The sequence below is a fragment of the Camelus ferus genome, chromosome 23 (assembly GCF_009834535.1).
Source record: "Camelus ferus isolate YT-003-E chromosome 23, BCGSAC_Cfer_1.0, whole genome shotgun sequence".
Classification (NCBI taxonomy): Eukaryota; Metazoa; Chordata; class Mammalia; order Artiodactyla; family Camelidae; genus Camelus; species Camelus ferus.
This window is the reverse complement of record NC_045718.1, coordinates 12,194,479-12,216,978: the sequence shown is the minus strand read 5'-3', so window position 1 is coordinate 12,216,978 and position 22,500 is coordinate 12,194,479. Positions and strand designations below refer to the sequence as shown.

The 22,500-nt window shown below is 57.4% G+C and overlaps 1 protein-coding gene across 2 annotated transcripts; it reads right to left on the bottom strand.

Moving 5' to 3' along the window:
• Positions 1-1,125: 1,125 nt before the first annotated feature.
• Positions 1,126-22,500, bottom strand: LOC106730206 (maestro heat-like repeat-containing protein family member 7). Of its 2 annotated transcripts, XM_032466846.1 has the most exons (15): positions 21,927-22,500; positions 21,155-21,589; positions 19,615-19,764; positions 18,060-18,208; positions 13,077-13,221; positions 12,454-12,629; positions 11,924-12,061; positions 11,720-11,834; positions 8,182-8,322; positions 7,476-7,652; positions 6,980-7,138; positions 5,988-6,089; positions 2,778-2,880; positions 2,173-2,232; positions 1,126-1,385 (listed from the first exon to the last, which is right to left on the bottom strand). In XM_032466846.1, the coding sequence occupies exons 2-15, from the start codon at positions 21,170-21,172 to the stop codon at positions 1,237-1,239; spliced, it is 1,782 nt and encodes a 593-aa protein (XP_032322737.1). In that variant the 5' UTR covers positions 21,173-21,589; positions 21,927-22,500; the 3' UTR covers positions 1,126-1,236. The 2 variants fall into 2 exon arrangements, with proteins under 2 accessions (XP_032322737.1, XP_032322738.1); XM_032466847.1 differs by lacking the exons at positions 18,060-18,208; positions 19,615-19,764; positions 21,155-21,589; positions 21,927-22,500 and adding an exon at positions 15,569-15,936.

The following is a 22,500-nucleotide window of genomic DNA, read 5'->3' as shown; positions in this document are numbered from 1 at the left end:
AAGACCTCTTTTCTGTTTGCTGTAGCAAAGCAAGCTTGCCCTTGGGAGGGCGAGGGAGGAACGTGGCTGTACTTCTGAGTCTGTGACGTCCCCAGCACCTCCATCTATAACAGGTCAGCCCTAGGGCCCCTAGTGACAGCCGGTGACCAGGACAGGGGTGGGATAGCCTTCTGGCCAACGCAGACGTTAGCTCGGGCTTCAGAGCCGCCTCTGAGGTCTGTCTTCAGGCGTGATGGTGACCCTGCTGCTGCCCAGGCTCAGATGACGCGAGGAGCATGGCCAGCACTGAGGGCAGGCGTTGGGGGGCGGAGCAGCCACCCAGGGGGCGCTCACACATGTCTGGGGCTGGGGTGCAGGTGGCAGAGGCCAGGTATTGTGGACCCCGACCTGGGCCAGCCCAGGCATCGGCCTCGCTGGGTTGGGAACTCCGTCCAAGTCAGCAGGTTCTTAGGACACTCAGAGCTCTGCCCAGGGCCCGCTGACTCAGGTCACCCTGGCTCCCACGTGGGGGGGGGGGTGCGGGCAGTGGGACCAGCCCATGACCCCGCATGGACTCCGAGCTGCCCCGAGGAGGACGGATTCCAGCAGGAGCAGCGGGCGACAGGGGGTGCCCACCCGCAGACCCCCAGCGTGGCGGGAAGAAACGGCCAGCTCTCGTGAGCACCTGGGGCCCAGGTTCCAGTATCTAGGCCTGAGTGCTGTCGCCCTGGCCGGGGTCTGGCTGCACGCAGGGCTGGCCGCGGCGCTATTTCCGCAGAGCCGCCTGGTTCCTGGCAGCCACACCCGCACTCTGATCTCCCGGGCTACTTCATGAGCTGACTAACGCCCTTTAGTAAACCTCTTTCCTGCTTCAACCAGCCGACATGGACTCAGGGGCCTGCAGCCAGGAACCCCACGCACACCCCCCGGATCCCGACAGCACGGAACTCCCAGTCACAGTTCAAGCTGACGTTCAGAACAGCCGCTGCGCGCCGGCCTCGGCCCCCACTGCGCGAGCGGAGGGCCGGCCCCGCCAGGCGGGCTGGGACCCCGCGCTTCTCTGCGGAGGCGGCGGCGCTGCCCCACCCGGCCGGGACAGGCTCCGGCCGAGGGACGAGGGAACACGAGCGCACGGAAGTTCCGGCTTTCTCCCTTTATTAGAGAGGCTCTGCAGGGACACACCCCACGTCTAGAGCAGGGCTCAGCTGCCTGGCCGTGGCCACTGCTGCCGCAGTCCTGTCTGCCCAGCATTCGGGCTCAGAAGTAGCCCCTTCGAGGCCTCCTGCAGCAGAAGCAGGACGTGGGGGTGGTGACTGGTCGCGTCCCCATGGCTTCCAGGACGTAGAAGGTCTGTGTGGCTAGGGAGCTGACCATGGGGTCGGGGTCTCCCCGCATGCACCTCAGGGCTGTAACACAGACATGTGCCCTTTGAACACAGGGACACTGCCGGGCGGGGCCGGGCAGGGGGCCCGTCAGGGGGCTGTGCAGAGAGGGGCTGGCCTGGAGCGGGTATAGCTCTTGACTGCAGAGAGGGGCTGGCCCTTGAGATGGGGGACTGGCAGCTTGTGAATTGTGAGCAGGAATTCCTTCTAAGAGCCACACTCCCCGGTCACAGGCAGGTTGACACACTTGCCAGGTTCCAGGAGACGTGGCCGCTGCCCCCCACCACCACATCCAGGACCTGCCCTTGAGGTCTTGCCCACTGTCTGCCCCCGACTCTGCCCTCCTCTTCGCAGAGAAGAGCCATGAGTCCCCTGACTCAGAGAGGCTGTTGCCTGGGGCTCAGCCAGTTCCTGGGACCCAGCGAGGCAGGGATCTGGTATTTGGGAGAGGGAAGGGTGGGGGACGTATCCCCAAGGATGCGTGGGGGACACCCGGGCAGAGGGGGGTGCTGGGAGCCCCCGTGTGCCCTCAAGTGAGAAAAAGCTGGGCGTCCTTCCTGCAAAGAGTTCTAGGAAACTTCTCAGCTGATGAACGACAGCTCGGGGGGGTGAGGGTCAGTGAGTGAGCGCGGGGGCGGGAGGGCTCTGACCCGGGCCCCAGAGCTAAATGCTTTGGAGACGGCCCCCTCCTCGCTCCCCCCGGCGCTGATTTGTGAGCCCGTCCGCCCATGTCCCCTGACCTCTGAGCCTTTCCCGCCCACACCAGGGGGCCTGAGAGCAGCAGGGAGCGGGCCGCGGGGCTGTCACTCACCGGTATATGCGTCCTCGGCCTCGCGGGCCTCTTCCGTGCTCAGGGTCTGGATGATCTGGCCTGGGGGGGCAAGAGCACCTCAGTGCCCCGAAGGGGACCCGTGGGGCCTGGCTGCACCTGCTCTGCACCTCTCCTCATGCACCGCCATTCCCTCCCTCTGTCTGTCTGTCCCTCCCACAATTGTCCTTGCTTGGCCACCAGCCCCAGATCTAGACTTTTCCGTGAAGTTGAGATGACTTCCCTGCTTCTCTGAAGGGTCCCAAGCAAACTGGGCTGAGGAGAGGGAGAGACGGGGATGCCCTCTGCCCAGAGGATGTTTCCCTGGGGTGACTGAGGCCGAACCCGCCAGGCTCTGAGCCTCCTCACCGAGCCTCCCAGGACTCAGTTCATTCTGCTGCAGCAAGGCCGCCCAGCCCAGCCCAGCCAGGAGCTTCCAGGGCGGGGAGTTGGGGGTGTTGGTTTGGGGGCTGGGGGACAAGTGCACACTGTCCTCCACCCTCCAACGTCGTCACCCCAGGCCCTGTCTGCCTGCTGTCCTGGCTCCTCCAGCTCTCTGGAGGACCCATACTAGGACACAGCGGCTCCCAGAAGGGGGAACGCGGTACCTGCAAACCACACGGCCGCCTGGCGGATGGGGGCCTGTGGGCTCTTGAAGAGGGTCACGCTCTGCTTCAGGAACCAGAGGGCTTTGCTTGCCTCCTGCTCCAGCTGTACAAGGACGAGCCGGGTGGGCCAGGCGCCACAGCTGGTTCCTCTGTCCCCGCCACTGGCCTCCTCCAGACAGTCCTGGGACTAAGCTGGAGTCACTCTCTCAGTGCAAAGTCCATCCAAACGCTCTAACCTGCACCCTCCCTCCCAGCCCCCAAGGTCTCAGCTCCTCTAGGGGGCCTTCCTGGGTGGGACCTTTCTCTCCAGGGAAGGCCTGAAACTCAGAGAGATTCACCCCGATCTCCGCTCACACACTTCCCCCTCCTGCCCATAGTGTCCATTTGCTTATTTCCATCTCGGCTTAGAAGTGGCGATCTCAGGGCCATCTGCTTCGGGCTACAGGAGTCCAGCATGTCTACGCTGCTCTGTTCAGCGGCCACGCGGCGCCACGCGCCATTAAGCATTTTGAGCCCTCCCTTCCCTGCCAGGGATGCAGCCTCTGGGGTTCGTCCTGGCTCCTCCCGTTAAGGTCCGGAGGATGGCAGGTCCTTTCCTCTGCAAAGACCACCCCCAACCCCGTCTCCCACGCTTCTGTCCCAGCTGCACCCTGTTCTCCTCTTCACTCTGCACTGAGGTTCTTAAACTTCAAGGCTACATCGATGGTTTTTCAAACTGTCGTGGCAGAAGAATCTTTTCTTCAAATAAAATCCGAACTGGAAACCCAGCTTCCCAAACCCATAGAAGCGGGACCGCTGAAGGTGTGGTGAGGCTGAGCCCAGCCAGCTGTGCACACCCCATCCTGTGAAGTCACCCCAGAACCTTGGCTTCCACACCGGCCTCCTCCCTGCACCCCCGCTGGCCCTGGTCCCGCGAAGCTCACGGTGTCTCCCGTGGCCCGAGCCCAGCAGGCCCTGCTGCTTCCCTTCCTGGACTCCTGCTACCATCGCTCACTGCCTGCCGCTTGTTGCTCCTTGAAGCTGTGTCCTCTTTGGCGACCGCGACCCTCCTCTCCTGCTGTTCCTCTTCTACTTCTTTGGCTGATTTTCCTTCCTAGCCTCCTGGGCGGGACCCTTGGAACTGAGGCTTCTCGGAATCCCAGTGCTGAGTCACGTGCTCCCTTCGCTGTGCGAGCCCTGAGGTGGGCTAATCCAGGCTCGTCTACCGTTCCGTCCACCGCCCAGCCTGCTCCCGCTGCGTCAGTGACAGGTCTCTGACTTCCCGTGGGGCAGACCCACAAACTGTCCTGGCCCGCCATGTACAAAGTCGAGCCACTCGCTTCCCCCCACACCTGATTCCTCCTCCTGCTGCAACACTGGCACTCCTGTGTCAGAAACCCAGGCGTCCACCTTCCCAGCACACTCTGCATCAAATCAGGCTTCGGGACCAGCCAATCCCACCGTGTCCCCACCACCTCTCCCTGGCCCCCAAGCACAAATCTCAGCCCTGTCCCTTGAGAGCTCACCCTCCTGCCTGTAGCCAGGTGATCTGTCTAAAGTGTGCCGCCATCTAACCACATGCCCCCCTTGCTCAGAGCACTTCAGCAGCTCCTCGTTTGCTACAGCATCAAATCATGCCCCTTCCTGTGTCCAAACCTCCACCACACAGTGCGACCCAGCCTCCTACTTCCTGCTAAGTGCTCCTGGGCCAGGATGGCACACAGGCAGCCATGAGCCCAAAGCAGCCAGCAGGTTCTATTCGTTTGCTCCACACAACGTTTTAAACATTCTAAACTACTTGTCAGTATAAACGTGGGAAATCTCACCAAATAGGATTTCCTGCTTTTCCTAACACAGGGGCACACCTAGCAGCCCTGAGCCCGCTGTCTGTCTAGAAGCCAGTCGGCTGGCTCTCCACCAGGGGCTCTACTGTCCCCGGGGGAACGAGGGAGCTGGGGGCGGCTTTGGCTGTCGCGATGATGCCGGACGGCACACCAGTGCCTAGGGTCCCACCGCACACCTGTGTCAGTCAAGCCCTAGCTCGAACGGTCTGTGCCCAGAACATGGCTCTGTCCTTTGTAGAAACACAGCACTTTTCCACAGTTCGAATACACACCGGGTTTTCTAATCGTCTGCTGCGATATGAATCAAAGCCAGACTGAACTTCACGCTGTTCAGAATTTCACCAAAAACTGGCCATCACTCTGAAGGCCGCATTACCAGCGGCCAAACTTCTTGAGTCACGCTTTGGTCCCCGACACACGAGTCCTATACCTGCATTTGCAGCAGGTTCCCTTGAGGACGAGCTGCCCCATGTCCCGTCTTCCGGGGGCCCTGGGCCAGGAGGGCCACGTCCTGTCGAGTCGCCACATAGCGTTGTGCTGCATCGCACACGCGCCACACACACACGTCTACACACGCGCGTCACACACAGGGTCCCAGCAGACAGCGCTTCCCCGTTTGGAGCTAGGGCTTGACATTTACTTGTTTTGGAAGTCCGCGCGGGCGGCTGACGTCACCTACACGTTTCGTTTTGGGAGAGGAAGCGGGTGCTATCACACCCATGCTCTGATGGCGCCGGGCCGTGTCCAGTGGTGCCGAGAAGCGCGGCTGCAGCTGGACCACGCCCTCAGACCCAGCCGGCCTGCTTCTCTGCTTACTGCCCCTGCCTGGCCCGCAGGCACAAGTTCGCTGCCCCTGCGCTGACTCCCAGCCCCTGGTAGCTCCAACACCCCGAGCTCCTCTGCCCTTATTTCTCAGGACCTAATTCTGTAGGATGAGGTGCAGGCGGGCCAGGTCCCTGTGACGGAGGGGATGCTCCACTCCACACCCCGTGTAGGGCCGCACCTCGCCCGCACTCCGATCCCTCCCCTTCGCTTGAGCATTACCTCTCCTTCCATTCCCCGACCCCCACCGGGGACGCCTCCTCCAGGAAGCCTTCCTGCAGCTTCCAGACCGGGCTACAAAGTCCCTTCCTCTCTCAGCCTTTACAGAATATTCCAAAATGATCTCCCTGTGTGCCTAGCTCCCCAGCTCACACAGGAAGCAATGGGCAGGGGAAGGCAGGGCAGGGACCACACACAGGTGCTGGGCACAGACAGCCCACGCAGGGAGCATCTCACTGTTGCAGTGCTGTGGCTGCAAATCCCAGAAGCTGCAGGAAAGCAACCCCGAAAGTGCGTCCCCCAACTCCCGGCACAGGAGCGGGACAATGAGCGAGCGGCAGCTTACCAGCGCTCTGAGGATTGTCCAAACATCCTTCTTGGCAAAGATCACTCTGAGCTTCCACCAGCCCAGTATGGTGGCCGTGTGGCAGAGGGCGGGCCGGGAGATCTAGAGAGACAGGAAGGCTCAGACCAGTTAGAGGGCAGGGTGGGGAAGGGACCTGGCGGGGCACACAGAGAGGAGAGAGGGCGGTGAGGGATGGGAGACTCAGAGCCCGGAGGGACCCAGGGCAGGAGAAAGGCCGAGTGGTCCAGGCACCTTGGCTGCACCTGCACCCTTTCTCCCAGAAGCGAGACAGTCAAAAATCAGGGTGGTGGTGATTTTCCCAGTTGCGTGTTACTGCCCTGAGACCCACCTCCTGGCTTACCCACCCACCCCACGGCTCCCCAGTCCCCAAAGTCTTGATGCTGCCACTGGGTGGTCGCCCCTCTGATCAGGGTTGGCCTGTCAGAAGTGTCACTGCCGAGTTCCCTGGGAGGGACCCCACCCACGAAGATAACACCCCAGTTCACTTGCTGGTTCAGAAACCCCACCAGGCAAAGGAGCCTGCGGTGTGGACGCTGGTGTCGCGGGCAGGCCGTCAGCACTTTTCAGCTGCAACTTTTCTCCGCTGCAGTTCAGGCCCCTGGGCTCCCGGGCTCAGAGTCGGGCCCGTCCGTCCCAGGACATGGCCAGTTCTGGGCCCTCTCTGTTCCACCCACTGCGCTGCCCCGGGAGCCTGTCTCCATTCAGTGACAAGAGGGTAGAGAGTGGCTTGGGGAGAAGGCCAGTGACGCCCAGATCAGGGACCCAGGGAGGGGAAAAGGCTTCACTCCCACAACTGCCCGCTGTGTGCCGGTGGCCGGCCGGGGAGCCGGGGGCTGGAGAAACGCCGGGGCAGGCATCTGACTGCAGCTCTCTGAGGTTAGACAGGAGACTCCCCCAGCCCCTTCCTAGGGGCTGGCTTGACCCCGTTCGCATTTCCCCACCCCGTGAGCGCTCCAGGCCTGGCCTCTCACCTGAGCCACGTGGACGCTCACATCCTCCAGGTGGAGCACGAGGAGGACCAGCAAGTTGAGGACCTGGTGCTTCAAGGGGAAGACAAGGACTCTCCGGCGGACCTTGGCCAGGACGGCCCCGTAGACCTCGAAGGCCTCCAAGCGCAGGTGTTCTGACTCCTGGGTGAGAACGCACACGCACACGCACACGCACACGCACACACGTGTGGGAGGGAGCTCGGCCTGAGCACCCGCCTCCGGGACAGGCGGCCCCGAGCCCCCCTCCACTGAGCGCAGGCCCCGTGCACACCTGCCCCCATGTGCTCCGGCTCCACAGCACTCTCCTGCTGTGCTCTGCTCTCTGCCCAGACCCCTTTCACTATCCCCGAGCTGGGGACACGGCCACCAGCCCCACAGGAGGCCCCAGGTCCCAGCTGGAGGGGCCTTCGAGATCCTTCCGATATCTCCCTTACCTTACGGACACCAGAGAAGGGAAACGGGCCCTCAGAGGACTCACCTCCTCCAGGAAGGGCCCGAGCGTGAAGGCGAGCTGGATCAGGAAGGAGGAGGAGTCCTGCCAGGTGAGGTGCTCCACCAGGTACCTGAGCAACTGGAAGGTCTCGGCCACGACGCCGCCGTCCGCGGAGTAGCAGCAGTTCAGCACGTAGGGCTGCAGGGCGCGGAGCTGCTTCCCCTGCAGAGCACAGGTGCTCGGGAGGACAGCCCGAGTCCAGGAGCCAGCCTCGCCCATGCCACCCCACGCGACAGCCGGGCTGCCACACTGCGCCCCGTCTCCCCCAGAACCCGGGCGGCGTCGGGGGCGGGGGTGCCGGTGGAGGGGGCCGCCCCGAGGGTGTTGGGCAGCACTCCTGTCTTCATGGGGAAAGGGAGAAGACAGGACACCCTCCTTCCCCCACTGTGGCCCCATCTCCACTGCCTCTTCATCCCTGGTGACGATGCCTGTCCCCAGGAGACCGGGCCAGTCGGAGCCCCAGCCTCTGACTTGGCCCAAGAAATGATGCTGAGAAAACCTCCTCCTTCCTCGCGGGGAGGGATAGACCAACGGCTCACATCCTGGCCCTGCTCTCTGTGGACTGGCTCCGTGAGGATTCCCTGTCTGACCCCGAGGGTGGTCCACCCCGTCCACAACCGGACACTCTGGGCCTCCAGCTCTCTCTAGTCCTTCCCCGGCGACAGCATGCCCTGCACCCCGCCTGGCTCACCATGTTCCCGTGCTTCACGAAGACCTCCACCGCCCGCAGCAGCAGCTTCACCGCAGCCGGCTCCTCGCACTGGAGCCAGCTCGCCAGGATGCGGAGCATGACCTTGTCCACCATGGCCGCCACGTCCGGGCACTGTAGGAGCTGTGCGAGGAGATGGAGGCAGAAGGGACAATGAGCAGGGGAACCCCAGTGACTCGGCACTGAGGCTCCTGCTCTGCAGCAAAGAAATGCTCTCCAGTGTCATCAGAAAGTCTGCAGATAACAAACGCTGGAGAGGACGTGGAGAGCAGGGGGCCCTCCTGCACTGGAGGTGGGAATGCGAGTGGGTGCCACTGCTACAGAGAACAGTAACTAAAACTAGAGTTACCAAATGACCCAGAAATCCCACTCCTGGGCATATATCCAGAAAAATCCAGAAACACTAAGTCAGAAAGATACATGCACCCCAGTGTTCATAGAAGCACTATTTACAGTAGCCAAGACATGGAAACAAACTAAGTGTCCATCAGAGATGATGGGATAAGGAAGCTGTGGTATATCTACACAGTGGAATACTACTCAGCCATAAAAAAGAATGAAATAATGCCATCTGCAGCTCCATGGGTGGACTTGGAGGGCATCATGCAAGTGAAATGAGTCACTCAAAGGAGAAAAAACACTGTATGGTATCACTTCTACATGGAATCTAAGAGATACAACTAACTAGTGAATGTAACCCAAAGAGGCAGACTCACAGACACAGAGAACAAACTAGTGGTGCCCAGTGGGGAGGGGTGGGGGGCAGTCAGGGGTTGGGGACTGGGAGGTGCAGACTACTGGGTGTAAAGCCAGCTGGATGTGTGTAAAACACGGGAATACAGCCAATGTTTCGTAATAACTGTAAACAGAAAGCAACCTTTAAATGTGTAAACATAAACACTTTTTTTTTAAAGAAAAGAAATACTCTTAAGGATTTGCAAGAACAACTAAAGGGGCCAAAGCTTAGTTGAAGGGTCAGTTCACACTCTGTCATCCCAGAAGTCACCATCCTCTCTGCAAGCTTCCCTTCGGCTCCTTTGATAAGGGGTCTGCAGGGGACAGAGATAGGAAGTGCCCAACGGGGACGCACAGGTGATTGATGCAGGTGGGGGGCCCGGCACTGATGCGGTGGGAGGGAGACACAAAAACGGGGAAGAAGAAAAAGGCTACGATGAAAAGAAAATAGCAAACCTGGTATTACTTGTCTATTTGTGTAAAATTACATGTGTCTGTATGTTATTTACAATAAAATTGAAGAAGAAAAAAGCAAATCAGAGACATTCAAGCCACGCGTGCTGCTCTGTGTGCATGCGTGTGCGGCGTCTGTCCGAGTGTGGCGCTGGCCACTGGGACGTTTCCGTGGACGGCTTGGCCATCTCCACCGTCTCTGCGGGGCGGCCAGGCAGACCCACCTGCAGGGCTTAATAGCTACCTTTCTGGGCCTCAGCTCCATCCTCTGCGAAACAGAGGAAGGAGCACCCTTTTCCCACAGGGTCACAGTGAGAATTAAATACCTGTGCTCTCTGCTCCCTGAGAGCCCTGAGCAAAGGCCCACGGCCCGGGCGGTGCTCAACATCTCCGCTGCGCTCACAGGTCATGGGACGGGCGAGAACCGCAAACAGGGCAGGTGCCGGCCACGGGAAGAGCTGGGTTTTCACAGCCGTCCTCGCTCCTTCGGAGAGCTCCATCTACTCTCCTAGCTGGCACCCAAAGCCCCACTGGTTTTCCTCTTTAATGTGTGTGTGTGTGTGGGGGGGGTAACTAGGTTTATGTATTAACTTATTTTTGGAGGGGGCACTGGGGATTGAACCAGAACTTTGTGTATGCTAAGCACATGCTCTGCCACTGAGCTCTACCCTCCCCACTGGTTTTTCACTTTAGTATCAACCAAGTCTCCCTTTAATGCTGAGAGTGAGGTTCATCCAGCCCCTTCTCCCCAGTAGGCCAAGCCTCCCTTCCCCCTTCTCAGCCCCAAAGTCCACAAAGGGTGGCAGATGAGTGAAGACTGGTTCCCATGCCCACTGGTTTCCATGGATGTGACACATTTGCGAGAACTTCCAGAGGACTTCCCAATCCAATTTCTAGAAGACAGCTTTAAACCAGGGAACTTCTAAATCAGACCAATGCCTGGACTCAACCCCAGACCTGCCCACATAGAGCCTGTACGTGGGGAGCGGGCAGAGGGGTCTTGGAACGGTCTGGCACTAGCGTTTTTAAATTCTGGAGGCTTCTGTGGCCTCCATCGTGGTGGTTCCCCTGCCCACCCAGGCGTGTGCCTTGTGCTGTTTCTCAAAGCTGGGTCCAAGGACGATCTGTTCTGCACAACCACGGGAGTATTTCCAGAAAATGAGGACTCTGCGCCTCCCCTAAGGCTGCTGCGTCCAAGTCCCTGGGGCCCGGAAATCTGCATTTAAGCAGCTTCGCCAGAGAAACGAGGTGCACTGAGGCTGGACAGCCACTTCCAGTCAGGGTTCCAGCCCCTCGTGCCCACGCCCCCATCCTTAGCAGGGGCTCTGCCCACACAGCACAAGCCCTTGAGTGCACGCAGCAGTGCCTCACATCGACCTGCACACATCAGCTGTTAGCTCCCGGCGGAGACGCCTTCAGACAGGACCGACACCCTGTGACCTGCACACAACACACTGTGCTGCACGAGGGTAGCGTTGTTCATAGTCTAAGATTTGTGCTGTATTATTTTCTATCTCTGTTATTTCAAAAGTAATCCACGCCTGCCAAAGAAAAAAATCAGGTGGCTTGAACTTTTAAAGGAGGCTATTTAAAGCTGTGGGGAGTCAGGAACCCAGAAACTCCCTTTGAACACGGCCAGCGGAAGCATAAATCAGGAGAACTTTACTGGAAAGCTATTTGGCATTTGCATCAAAAGTCATAGGAGACATTCATGTTTTTCAGTCAGCTCTTCCTCTAATTATATTTGATGTTTAAGGAAATAAGCTGGAATGTGGGCAAAGCCTCTCACATGGAGGCGTTCATTAGTGTTATTCACAATAGTGTAAAACCAGAAACAGAATGTCCAATAAATTATCAGACCTCTTTGTGATAAAATACTACATCTCCTTTAAAACTGATGTTTACAAAACCCCCACGTAAATACATAGGTGGCGCTTACGCAGCGCAGGCTGCCGAGCGGTGACAGCATGGCGCCAGCCGGGGGCACACACACCCCTCTCCACTGAGGCCAGGGCCTAAAACTGGTTTCCTCCGGACATTGCGATTATTCACAGTTTTGTAATTAAGATTCTTGTCCATGTTTTCTAAACTCTCTACACGTTTTCTCTGCCAGGTGTCCGAAACACCTTGAACCAGTCGGTGGGGCTGAGCGGAGAGTGACTTTAATGGCCGAGGGGCAGCCGGCAGGCGCCGTGTGGTTCCATGAGGTCAGGACAGAGCCGAGGTTCCGGGAGGCGTCCCACCAGGGAAACTCCAGGTGGCTCACCTGGCGTCCTAGGCAAGGTCCCCGGGCCGCCCCCACCTGCTCACCTCCTCCCCCAGAGCTGCTCACCTCGGTCATGAACGTGAGCGCTGTCAGGTGATTCTCGTGGTCCAGGTCCTGGAGGATCCCAACTACGAGGCCAAAGATGGGGCAGCTGTGCCAGCAGTTCTTGGTGACCATGGCCCTGCGACGGCGGGAGTGCAGCGGTCAGGCCTGGGCCATGCGCGGGGGGCCCTGGGAGGCAGGCTCCGGCCGGGTGCATCGCAGGCTCACCTGGCCAGCAGGGCCACCCCCTCAAGGTGTCTCTCCGGGCTGGCGAGCAGCTCCCAGCCCCCCAGCTTCTCAATGTAAGACACATGGTCGCCGTAGCCTGCGCTTGTCATCAAGGTTCTCAGGGCCTCCACGGTGCAGCTGGGGGCAGAAGAGGGGTCATCCTCTCCCTCAGCTGCAGCTGCGCGGCCACCCTACTCCGTCACAGCCCTCAGGGACCCGGCTGCGTTGTACAGACGGGGTGCCCAGGGCAGCAGTGACGCAGGGAGCTGCGGAAGGCTGGGGAAGGGTCCCGGTCTGCAGGCTCAGGTGCGTGGGTCCACCCACTGCCCCGACTTCACGTCGGTACAGAGTCCCTGCATCAGCCCCGACAGCCAGAATTAAAGAATCTTTTCTAAAAAGTCCAGCAAGGCCTGTCGGATGGTGCATGGGGGACACGCCGGGGCCCCAGTAGAGGTGAGAGAGGCCCGGTCATGCGGTGGCAGGGGGACCACAGACATGGGCCCTAAGCCATGGCCTGGAACCAAGGGTACCTGACAGGGTCTGTCCAGTCGGCCAGGTGCTGCTGGCCCCAGAAGGCCTCCGTGGCCCCTGCCCCCAGGAGGGAGGAGGCCTGCAGCAGCAGCGCCACGAACAGCGGGGAGAAGAAGGCGTGCACCTCCACCCTCTGGCTGGGCTCCAGCAGCAGCTCGCGGAGGGCCCTGGTGGCCTGGGGTGGGAGGAAAGGGCGCCACCATCACCTTTATCTTCAGCTCTTGGGTCCCGACCCCAGGATATCTCTGCCCACAACCGACCCCTGTGACAAGCTGGCCCAGAGAACTAAGCTGCCGAGCGAGGAGAGACAGGCTGAGCAACCGGGAAAGCAGAGGGCAGAGCCTGCAGTGTCAGCCTTCAGAGTGCTCGTCTCATTGGGTGGTCGCCCCCTCTGCCCTCCTTGAGAGACCAGGATGGGCTGGGGGCGTTGGCCCCACCCAACCCCCCTCCGCCCCCCGGAGAAGGAGAAGCCAGCTCTGTTCCCCTCCGAGGCAGAGTCGGGAAACCCTCCCACCCGAGACTCTACCGTGCAGACGTTCACCCTCCACCGTAGAGACCTCAGGACAGCCGAGCCCGGGCCCCAGGGCACCCCTGCCCGGCCCCCCCCCACCCGCCTGCGTACAATCAGCGGGGAGATCTCCACTCCACCGCGGGGCTCCTGGGCCCAGGACCTCCGGCGCGCAGTCAGCCTCTGCAGGAGATGCTCCATGATCACTTCGTAGCCTTTGGGGAATGATGCCAGGATTTCCCAGGGCTTGTGAGCCCCCCTGCAGAGCAGAAGCCCCCCACACACACAGTCACCCTCCGGGGAAGAGCCCCAGGCCCCTTTGCCCAGGGGTCCCAGCATCCTCTCCCCCTTCCTCTTCTTCGTTGTCTCTCTCCTCATCCTCCCGTCTCCTCCTTCCATTCCTTCCGTCACCTCCAGGCCTCCCTGTTCTCTGCCGCCTCACACACAGGCACATCTGAAAATGTCCACTTGGCCTGTAAACTTGACACGAGAAGGTATCTGAGGCCACAGCTTTCGGGCCCGACTTCGATGTTTCAGATCTGTCAGAAGAGCCTCCTCTCTGAGCTCTCATTACCTGCCCAGCCCCGGACCTCGGCACTGGTCTTGCAGATGTCACGTCCAGTCCACGGCACGCAGCGCTGGCCCCCGGTCCCCTCCCCCGCCATGCCCTTCCAGCCGTGCCCCAGTGCACTGACTCTCTCTCCTGGACTTACTTCTATCTTCTCCTTTGCCTGGAATTTCTCCCCTGCTCATCCTGACCTGAGAAAATCACATGCAGAGGAAAAGGCTATATCTGAAAACTATTTCCTACAGGTAACCTGATGCAGCTTCAGGAAACTCTGCTCAGCGTACCCAAGAAGGCATGGCCTTTGGGAAACAGGAGGAGGGGAGGGCAAGGAGGACATGAAGGGGGATTAAAGGCCAAGACAGAGACATGTTTCCTGCTGGCGACACACACCCTGTGCTCTAGGGATAAAGACAAGAGGAGAATCCACAGAGAAAAAATGACCTTCAGAAAAGAACAGCCAGGCTGACGGCCAGCTTCTCAGCAGCCACAGTGGGAAAGCAGGAGAGGGAAGGGTGAGACTTCCGAGGGTTGAGCAAAAATCAGTGTTAACCCACAGTCAGTCTCCCAGCAACTCTACCTTTTAAGAGAGATTTGCCTTATTTATAGACAAATAAAAAGAACAATGGATGATCACTAAGGGATGAACCCCTGCAGGACACACTTCAAGAAGAAAGAAAAATAATTTTGGCAGGAAACGTTCAGATGCAAGAAAGGATGGTGAGCGAATAAATATGCCTGTAAATCTAAATACAGTGTTGGTGTAAGAAGGCTCATGATGTTGTTGATAACAGCAAATAACCGGAGACAACAAATCACCATTGACAAGGGATGGATAAGATAAAGCACAGGGCAATCCAAGTGGACTATTACAAGGCAATTAAAATGATGGCCCTCCAGCTATATTCGCATAAAATGGGTGAAACCCAGCAACGTAACAGGAATTTGACAAAGAAACACAAGATAGGGGGGAGGGTATAGCTCAGTGGTAGAGTGCATGCCAAGCATGTGTGAGGTCCTGGTTTCCACCCCCAGTACCTCTACTAAAAGAATAAGTAAGAAATAAAATAAAGTAATTTAAAAACAAATAAGTTTTAAAAAGAAACACAAAATAAATTTAGATATGGAAGAGTTACTAACACAATTAGCAAGATTTAATAGATAACTTTGCTTGTAACAGAAAACACAGATTTATTTCAAATGTCTCTTAAAAATAGAGTAAAATTGGTAGCCACAGTCTTCCTAAGCCATATCCACACACACACACACACCATACACACACATACACTGTCTCTCACACACAGACACCACACACACACACACACACACACACACCACACACACACACCACACACACACACCATACACACACACACTCTCTCACACACACATACACAAAACTCAGTGCAGTCTAAAAGGGAAAAGACTTTCAGATTATGCCCACCAACTGCCATTCAATAAAACCAGAAAAGGATGACCAAAATATCGAACCACTTGGAAACTAAAAGGTTAAAGAAAGAAAACTTAGAGTTTTCTGTATAAGTCTGTATAATTTATCTATACCTGTATAATTTCTGTATAAATCTACATAAATATATCATTGAGAGTTGTAAAGGCATTTGGTAAAATTCAAAATTTATTACTAATTTGAAAAAAACTTGGCATATTTAGAGTGGAAATAAAAACTTCCTTATTATGATGAAGAGTATTTATCAGAAGTTAAAAGCAACCTGAACGTCCCTGCTGAGAAGTTACCTACTTTCAGCGCTGTGCCGGCCAGGACAGAGCAAGCCACTCCCCCCGCCCCCACCCCCCGACTAACGCTGAAGACTCGGGCTGTTGGGAAAGGCAACTGCTTGAAGATTCCAGAAATTATCACCAGCAGGTGGACTGGGGGGGGGGGGCAGCCAGAACTTGAAAAACAGCCCTTACTGGGTGGCACTCCCAGATCTGTTTTCCCTTTTACCCCTCAAAGGAAATTTCAAAAAACAACCTCATTTCCTCAGGTCTTTTTGGGGGGCTAGTTGGGTTTATTTATTACCTCATGGCGGTGCCAGGGAGGGAAGCCAGGACCTCGTGCTCGCCAAGCGCGCGCGCCACCCGGGGCTGCGCCCCCGACGCCCGTGCGGCGCCGCCGGGGTCTGTCCTGGGCGCGTGCGGCTCAGGAGTGGCCCCAGAACCTACGTGCTGGCTCGTCTGCAGACTTAGGCGATCCTTCCTCTAGCTCCCTTCTTTATGAGACTTCCCCGCTTTCAGGCTCCCGGGGACCCCTTTTCTGGGTCCTCTGTCGGAAGCTGGGCTTTCAGAGTTTTCCTGCTTGTTTTAGTGCAGCCGCACAGCTGGGTCCGCCATTGGGGCAGGGAGGTGAGAACGACGAGAGGAACGTGAGGACCCTGTGCACGGAGTCGCCAGTCCCCTGACTCAGGTGCTGCGTCCCCACCACCCACCACACACAGCGCGCAGCTGGAGCTGCCCAGGGCAGGGCTGGGAGGGCAGAGCAAGGAAGCAGGCTCCCAGCTCCCAGTCCTGCCGGGAGGGCAGTTTTGGGCAGTTTTACTGAGAGACTTCGCTGCCTGTCAGGTCAGGTCAGCTCTGGGGCACCTTCTGGTTGACCTTGGGGGTAAAAGGGAAAATGAATGAATGGTCCTGGAGATCCTCATTCTAAGTGAAGTAAGTCAGAAAGAGAAAGAAAAATACCATATGATGTCACTTGTATGTGGAATCTTAAAAACATGACACAAATGAACTTATTTACAAAACAGAAACAGACTCACAGGAAGAAAACAAACTTACGGTTACCAGCGGGGACAGGGGGTGGGGGAGCAAGCTGGGAGTTTGGGATTAGCAGATACACACCACTATATATAACATAGGTAAACAACAAGGACCTACTGTACAGCGCAGGGAGCTATATTCAATACCTTGTAATAACCTATAATGAAAAAGAATGTGGAAAAGAACGTATGCGCATATGTGTACCCGAAGCACTGTGCTCTACCCCAGAAGCTCATATTGTAAGCCAACTATATTTCAATTTAAAAAAGAGAGAGAATGAAAACATAATCCACAAAAATGGGAGAAACATTTGAAAATCACACATCTGAGAGGTGACTTGTGCTCGGGATACACAAAGAACTCTCAGTGCTCGACAACAGGAAAACAAACGACCCGACGAAGAAATGGCTGGAAGATCTGGACCCTTGACCGAAGAAGATAAACGGATGGCAAATAAAAACGTGAAATCAGGCTGAACGTCTTAGTTGCAACTGAGCTGGGGAAGTGCAGATTAAAACGACGAGATGCCGCTACAAGCTTGTTGGAATGGCTAAGCTTTTTTTAGAGACAATACCAAGTGCGGACAAGGCTGGAAGCAGCCAGAGCTTTCACAGGGTGCTGGTAGGAATGCAAACGCTGCAGCCGCAATGCAAAGGCTGGCAGTTCCTTTAGAAGTTAAGCACCACCGCTCCCGTACTGCCCAGAAATGCAACCTCTAGGAATTTAGCCAAGAAAGATGAGTGCTAATGTTTACACAAAAACCTATGCACCAGTATTTACAGCAGCAGCCAGAACTGGAAACAACCCAGGATGGGACTGAACAAGCAAACTGCGGTCTATCCACACAATGGGATGCTGCTCGGCAAGGAAAGGGGTGTAGTGTCAACACACACCACGACCCGCACAGATCCCAGCGCCTGGTGTACGCGAGAGAAGCCAGACTCAAACACACGATTCTGTTCTGTACCATATGCCGGTAACGGCGTGACATTCTGGGAAAGGCAAAGCGATAGGGTGAGCAGATCGGGGGGCTGCCAGGGGTTGGGGCAGGGGTACCTCCAGAAGGGTAGGCAATTCGCTCGAGGGGATTTTGGGGGTCGATGGAAATGCTCTGTGTCTTGATTCTGGCAGTGATGGTGATGACCCCACATCTGAGAAAGCTTGCGGGTCTGCATAGCAAATGGGTCAATTTTACTGCATGTAAATTTTTTAAGTTTTCAAAAAATGATAGTGCAGTACATCCATGCAGTATAATCTCAGGCAGCCATTAAAATTATGTTTACAAAAGGGCTTCCACTGGGAAAATGCTATGACAAAATGTTAAATTGAAAAATATACAAATTGCTATATACAGGAGTGTGACCATACATTTTTTAAAAAATAATTTTTATTTATTTGTTACTATTTTTGATGTCTTTTTTAAACTTTTTTTTAAATGGAGGCACTGGGGATTGAACCCAGGACCTCAAGCATGCTAGGCAGGCACTCTAACACTGAGCTATACCGTCCCCTCCATGTAAAAGCCATTTTTTAAAGGTGGATAAATTATATCTAAGTGATAGCAGAGATTGCTTGAGTGAGATTTAATTTTTTTTTTTCAAAAATGTATATGCTTTCCAAATTCTCTGCAGCACGCCCGTGTTACTTTGACAATTCCCTCGGCCCCAGTACGTAAGGGAGTCACTTGTACTGAACACTGGATACACTTTAAGAACCAAGTCTGGGGACTTGTCCGCGGCGTTCAAGGCGTCACCTACCTCCAACTGTCTATCTCGAACAGTGTCAGGATGACCTCATCTGTGTAGTTCTCGGCCAGCAGGTGGATGACCCTCTTTATGGTCTCCTGGGCTGTGGCTTCTGTGAAGCTGCTCATATTGCGGTAAATGTACTTGATGATTTCCGGCACCTGCGGTGGAGGGAGGGGCAGGGTCTTTCCAGACGTTCAACACCAGCGCAGCGGGGTCTCAGGTGCCCACGTACACGCGCAAACAGCGCGGGCCCGGGCATCACCCTGCCTGGCTTCACATCTCAGCGCCCACTTACAAGCCGTGTGACCCTGGCGAGCTTTTCAGCCTCTCTGTGCTCCCTCGTCGAGAAAATGAGAACAGTTTTACCCACCTCGACGGCTCTGAGTCAACGCATCTAAAGTGTCGGTCACGTCAGTGACTCAATAAACTTCAGTTATCAAGGCTCATACCCTCCTGGAGCTTTTTTCCATTTCTTAAGAGAAAATTACTTCCTTGCACACGTGTTGTAAGAATTCAACACCACAGGAGCGAGGCTAGTGCGGTGTGCAGCACCGGTGTCAGTGAAACCTGCACGCTCACTGAGTCCAGCAGGGCCCGGTGACCCAAAGCCACAGGGCTGCAATTTCAGTTCACTACAGGGAGGAGGTTCTAATCATGATCGCGGTTCACAGAGAAACGTGAGCTCAGGGTAAAGTGTGAGCTCCCCAGCGGTGCTCCCAGCAGAGCCTGGCCCCCCCGAGGATCGGGGCTCCCGCAGGGAGGTCGAGCACTGAGTGGGTGGCGGGGGCACCCTCTGGGGCGCCTTTCAGCTCTGAGCGCGTTCAGACGGCTCTCCAGGCCAGGGCGAGGAGAAGGGCAAGTCGGGGAGCGGCTCGCAGGGGCTGCTGTGTGGGTGTCACGGGTGAGACAGGGGCGGGTTAAGTCACTGAAATGAGAGTGAACCCATCCGTCCACAGAGCTTTCAAGATGGCAGAATAGAAAGGACAGAGGAAGAGACACCCTGCTGTCTTAAATCTACTGAGCACCAGTCCCACCTCTGGCAAAGGGTCTGTATGCCATCTGTAGTTCATGTCGGTGTCTCTTGAGTTTAGATATTTGGAGGAAGCAAATATATTTGATAACACCTTTTATCTTGTTCTTTTGTACCTTATGACCTTTTTATGAATGTGTAAATCTTCCTAAAAACAAAACAAAACAAAAACACACGCACATACCCCTGTCCTGCCACCGGCACAAGGAAGGCACCTGTGGAACTAACGCATCGTCTGGAAGCAGGGGAGTGACTGAGGTCCCCCTGGTCCCGGGAGCCCACGGGAGCCTCCTGCTGCAGCTCTGACCCTGGGCTCCCCCCCTTGCAGAGATGGAGGCCGGGGGTCACGCCTTCCCCCGCAGCGCCTTTCACACAAGTGCAAACAACTCCTCGTTTACTTTCGTCTCCTCTTACAGGATTGCAGTCCCTTAAACCCCAACCAGAAGAAACACAATGGAAACAGGCTCTAAGACCGAACAGGAAGGAAGAATTCTCACGTTGACCTTGAGCCACAGAGGCTCCCGGGGCTACTACCTTCCCAATCTCAGGCTGGCAGAACTTCAGGATCATCCCCAGCATCTTGGAAGCCGCGAGGACGTCGTGCCTGCCAGCATTGGTCATGGCCTCCATCGCCACCATCACCACGGCCGTTTTCTCCTCGGGGGTCAGGTACTTCCTGAAGAACTGAAGAGAGAAAGGCCAGCATGTCTCTGTGGCGCCAGGTCCCACTCTGGGACTGCTGCAGTCTCTGGACCCCAATGAGACCAGCGCAGGTGGCCCGGCCTGTGTGGCTATTATGGGATGTGAGGCCGAGCCCCAGGGTGTCTCCAGACTGCAAGTCCCCAGGTGGGATCAGCGGTCCAGACAGCACGACATAGGGGACATTGCATTTGTCCTGAGATAAAGGCATTTATTTCTGTTTTGGATTTGGAACACAAGCAGGTGATTCCGCCTGGAAAGTTTGCCAGTCTACAGCATTCCAAAGCGGGTGGTGGCTTCCATGGCCTCCGCGGCCACACACCCCAGGAAAGCTCGTTCCCTCACACAGAACGACTGAGTCCCGACTCTGTGCCTGCCTGTCGTGGGGAGCTGGGGAGCCACGCAGACAAGCGCCCAGTGCCTTTGCCCTCAAGGCACTTGCTGTTGGGGCAGGGAGGTAGGCAGACATGGCGCAGCGTGACACCTCTGGGAAGGGACAGACTGGGGCGTCGAAGTTAGACTTGAAAGATTAGAGAAGACTTCCTGGAGGAGGTGCCTCTGAAGTCCGTGCCTGGTGGAAACGGGCAAAGACTTCCAGGCAGAGGGAACAGAACTTGCAAAGGCCTGGAGTGGCTACTGTGTCCTGAGCTGGACAAGAGGGACCTAAGCGTGAGGGAAAAGGCTCTTAAGACCAGATGGGGCCAGAAGGTTAAGCCGGAGCCAGATCGGATGGGCCTCTCTGGCCGTGTGAAGGCTGGACTTCAGTGTGACAGCAGCGGGGAGTCGTTGCAAAGTCTGAAGGGGAGTGGCGAAGTGCTATCTGCGTCTTAGAAGTAATCTTCCAACTGCAGAGCGGGAAGTGGTGAGACAGGATTGGAGATCAGGAGTCAGTGGGAGGCGGCCCCAGGGACCCAGAGGGACCGCCCAGGCGGGGCTGGAGCCGCGTGGATGGGCTGGAGAGCGGCTCAGGAGGGAGAGTGGGCAGACGAGGGTGAACTGGGCGTGAAGAGTTGAGGGGGAGAAAGAGCAAAGGGTGCGCCTGGGTTTCTGGCTGAGCAGACGACCAGGACGTCACATCCAAGACCAGGAACCTGCCTTTGCCGGGTGAGCATTCTCCAAGCCCGGCCACAGGAGGTGCCGGGAAAGCGGGGCTGTTGTACTGCTTTGAAAACTCTCTCAATGACCTCAGACTTCAGTTAACCCAGGAGCAGCTCTGGGAAGGAGCCGTCCCCTCCAGTGCGCTGTCCACGAGACCCTGCACTTTGGGGGCCTTCCCCCGCGTGGCCAGCCCTCCACACCCTCTCCTCAGCCCTCTTCCTCCCCGGCGAACGCTCCCCATCTGGGCATCCTGTCCGCGGTGGAGACCAGGCGTTACCATCGTGAGATCCTGCATGCTGGCAAACCACTCCCCGCGGAAATGCTTCTGCAAATCCCTCAGGACGTTCTCTGTCTTCCGTCTCACACCTCGATCCAAACATAACAATTAAGGGGCAAGGCCTTAATGGGGAAAGAGGAACGCGCCCTCCCCTTCCTTCCAGACCTCAGAGAAGGTCAGCAGGGCTCACCGGGCGGAATGCCGTTCACCCGACAGAGCAGACTGGGCTGAGCTCCCTGGTCCCCAGCGCGGGCTGACGGCCAAGGGACAGTGTGACTGGGGAGGCCACCCCGTTCCCCGTGCCCTACTCCCACTCCCTGCCAAGCACGCGCTCTATTCAATCCCAAGAAGCCGAGGTTTCTGAGACTCCCTTCGAGCGAGATTGGCAAATTCCTCTCGGGCGTCTGCAGGTGTGTTTGCGGTGCCTGGGTTCTCCTGGGGCAGAGAAAGTCCAGCTCGGGGAAGCCCAGCTTGTGTCACGAGAAAGCAGCGTCCTCTTCCCGGCCGCACACCTGGGGCCACCTGGGGACACCTGGCCTCACAGGCAGCTGCCCGCCCTGCTCCCCTTGTCCTGCAAGAACCTCCCGGAATCGCTTGAAAGAGGGCCCTGCGCCGGCAACGGGCTAGGGGTCCATCCGGATAAACGGACTTACTGCGGGCCCAGCCTGCCAGCAAAGTGGGGCCTTCCCCCGGAGACGGGCGCTGGTCACTCCCAAGAGCCCGCGGGTCCCCCGGCCGTGGCCTCGTGGTGGCCCGGGCTCCCGCCACTCACTTCTGTGAAGCGCGAGGATTTTGAAAAAGTAGTGCAGGGCCTCCGAAGCCCCCAGGCTGATCTCATGGTTGGCGCTCATGCAGAAGAGGCCCAAGGTGCCCAGGAGCTGCCCGCTCATGGAGGACTCCGCCGCGTGCTGCGGGAAGGAGGCCGCTCACGCCCTGCCACCCACAGAGGAGCCTCTCCGCTCCCCTCCCTCGTCACTCGGGATTTGCTGTGCACGGCCCCTCGCCTCACCAGCTCCACGCTGTCCTGGCGACGGGAAGCCTTCCAAATCAGCATCCACGGGAGAAGGACAGCCCGTGGGCACTGCGGCCCCAACCCAGCTGGCCAGGGCCGAGACATGGAGCAGGGAAAGAAGGCGCTCTGACCACCCTGCAGGGACCCCTGCGGCCCCGAGCCCCCCGGGGCCTGCGGAGACAGCCTCCCTACCCGCCGTGCCCCCAGGCGCTCACCTGCAGCTGAGGGAAACTGCAGATAAACCTCAGCGTCCGGGAGATCGTGCCCAAGGCCCGGGCCTGCTCGTGCGCTTTCTCCGACTGCATCAGCCACGGCAAGATGATCTGCACAGGGA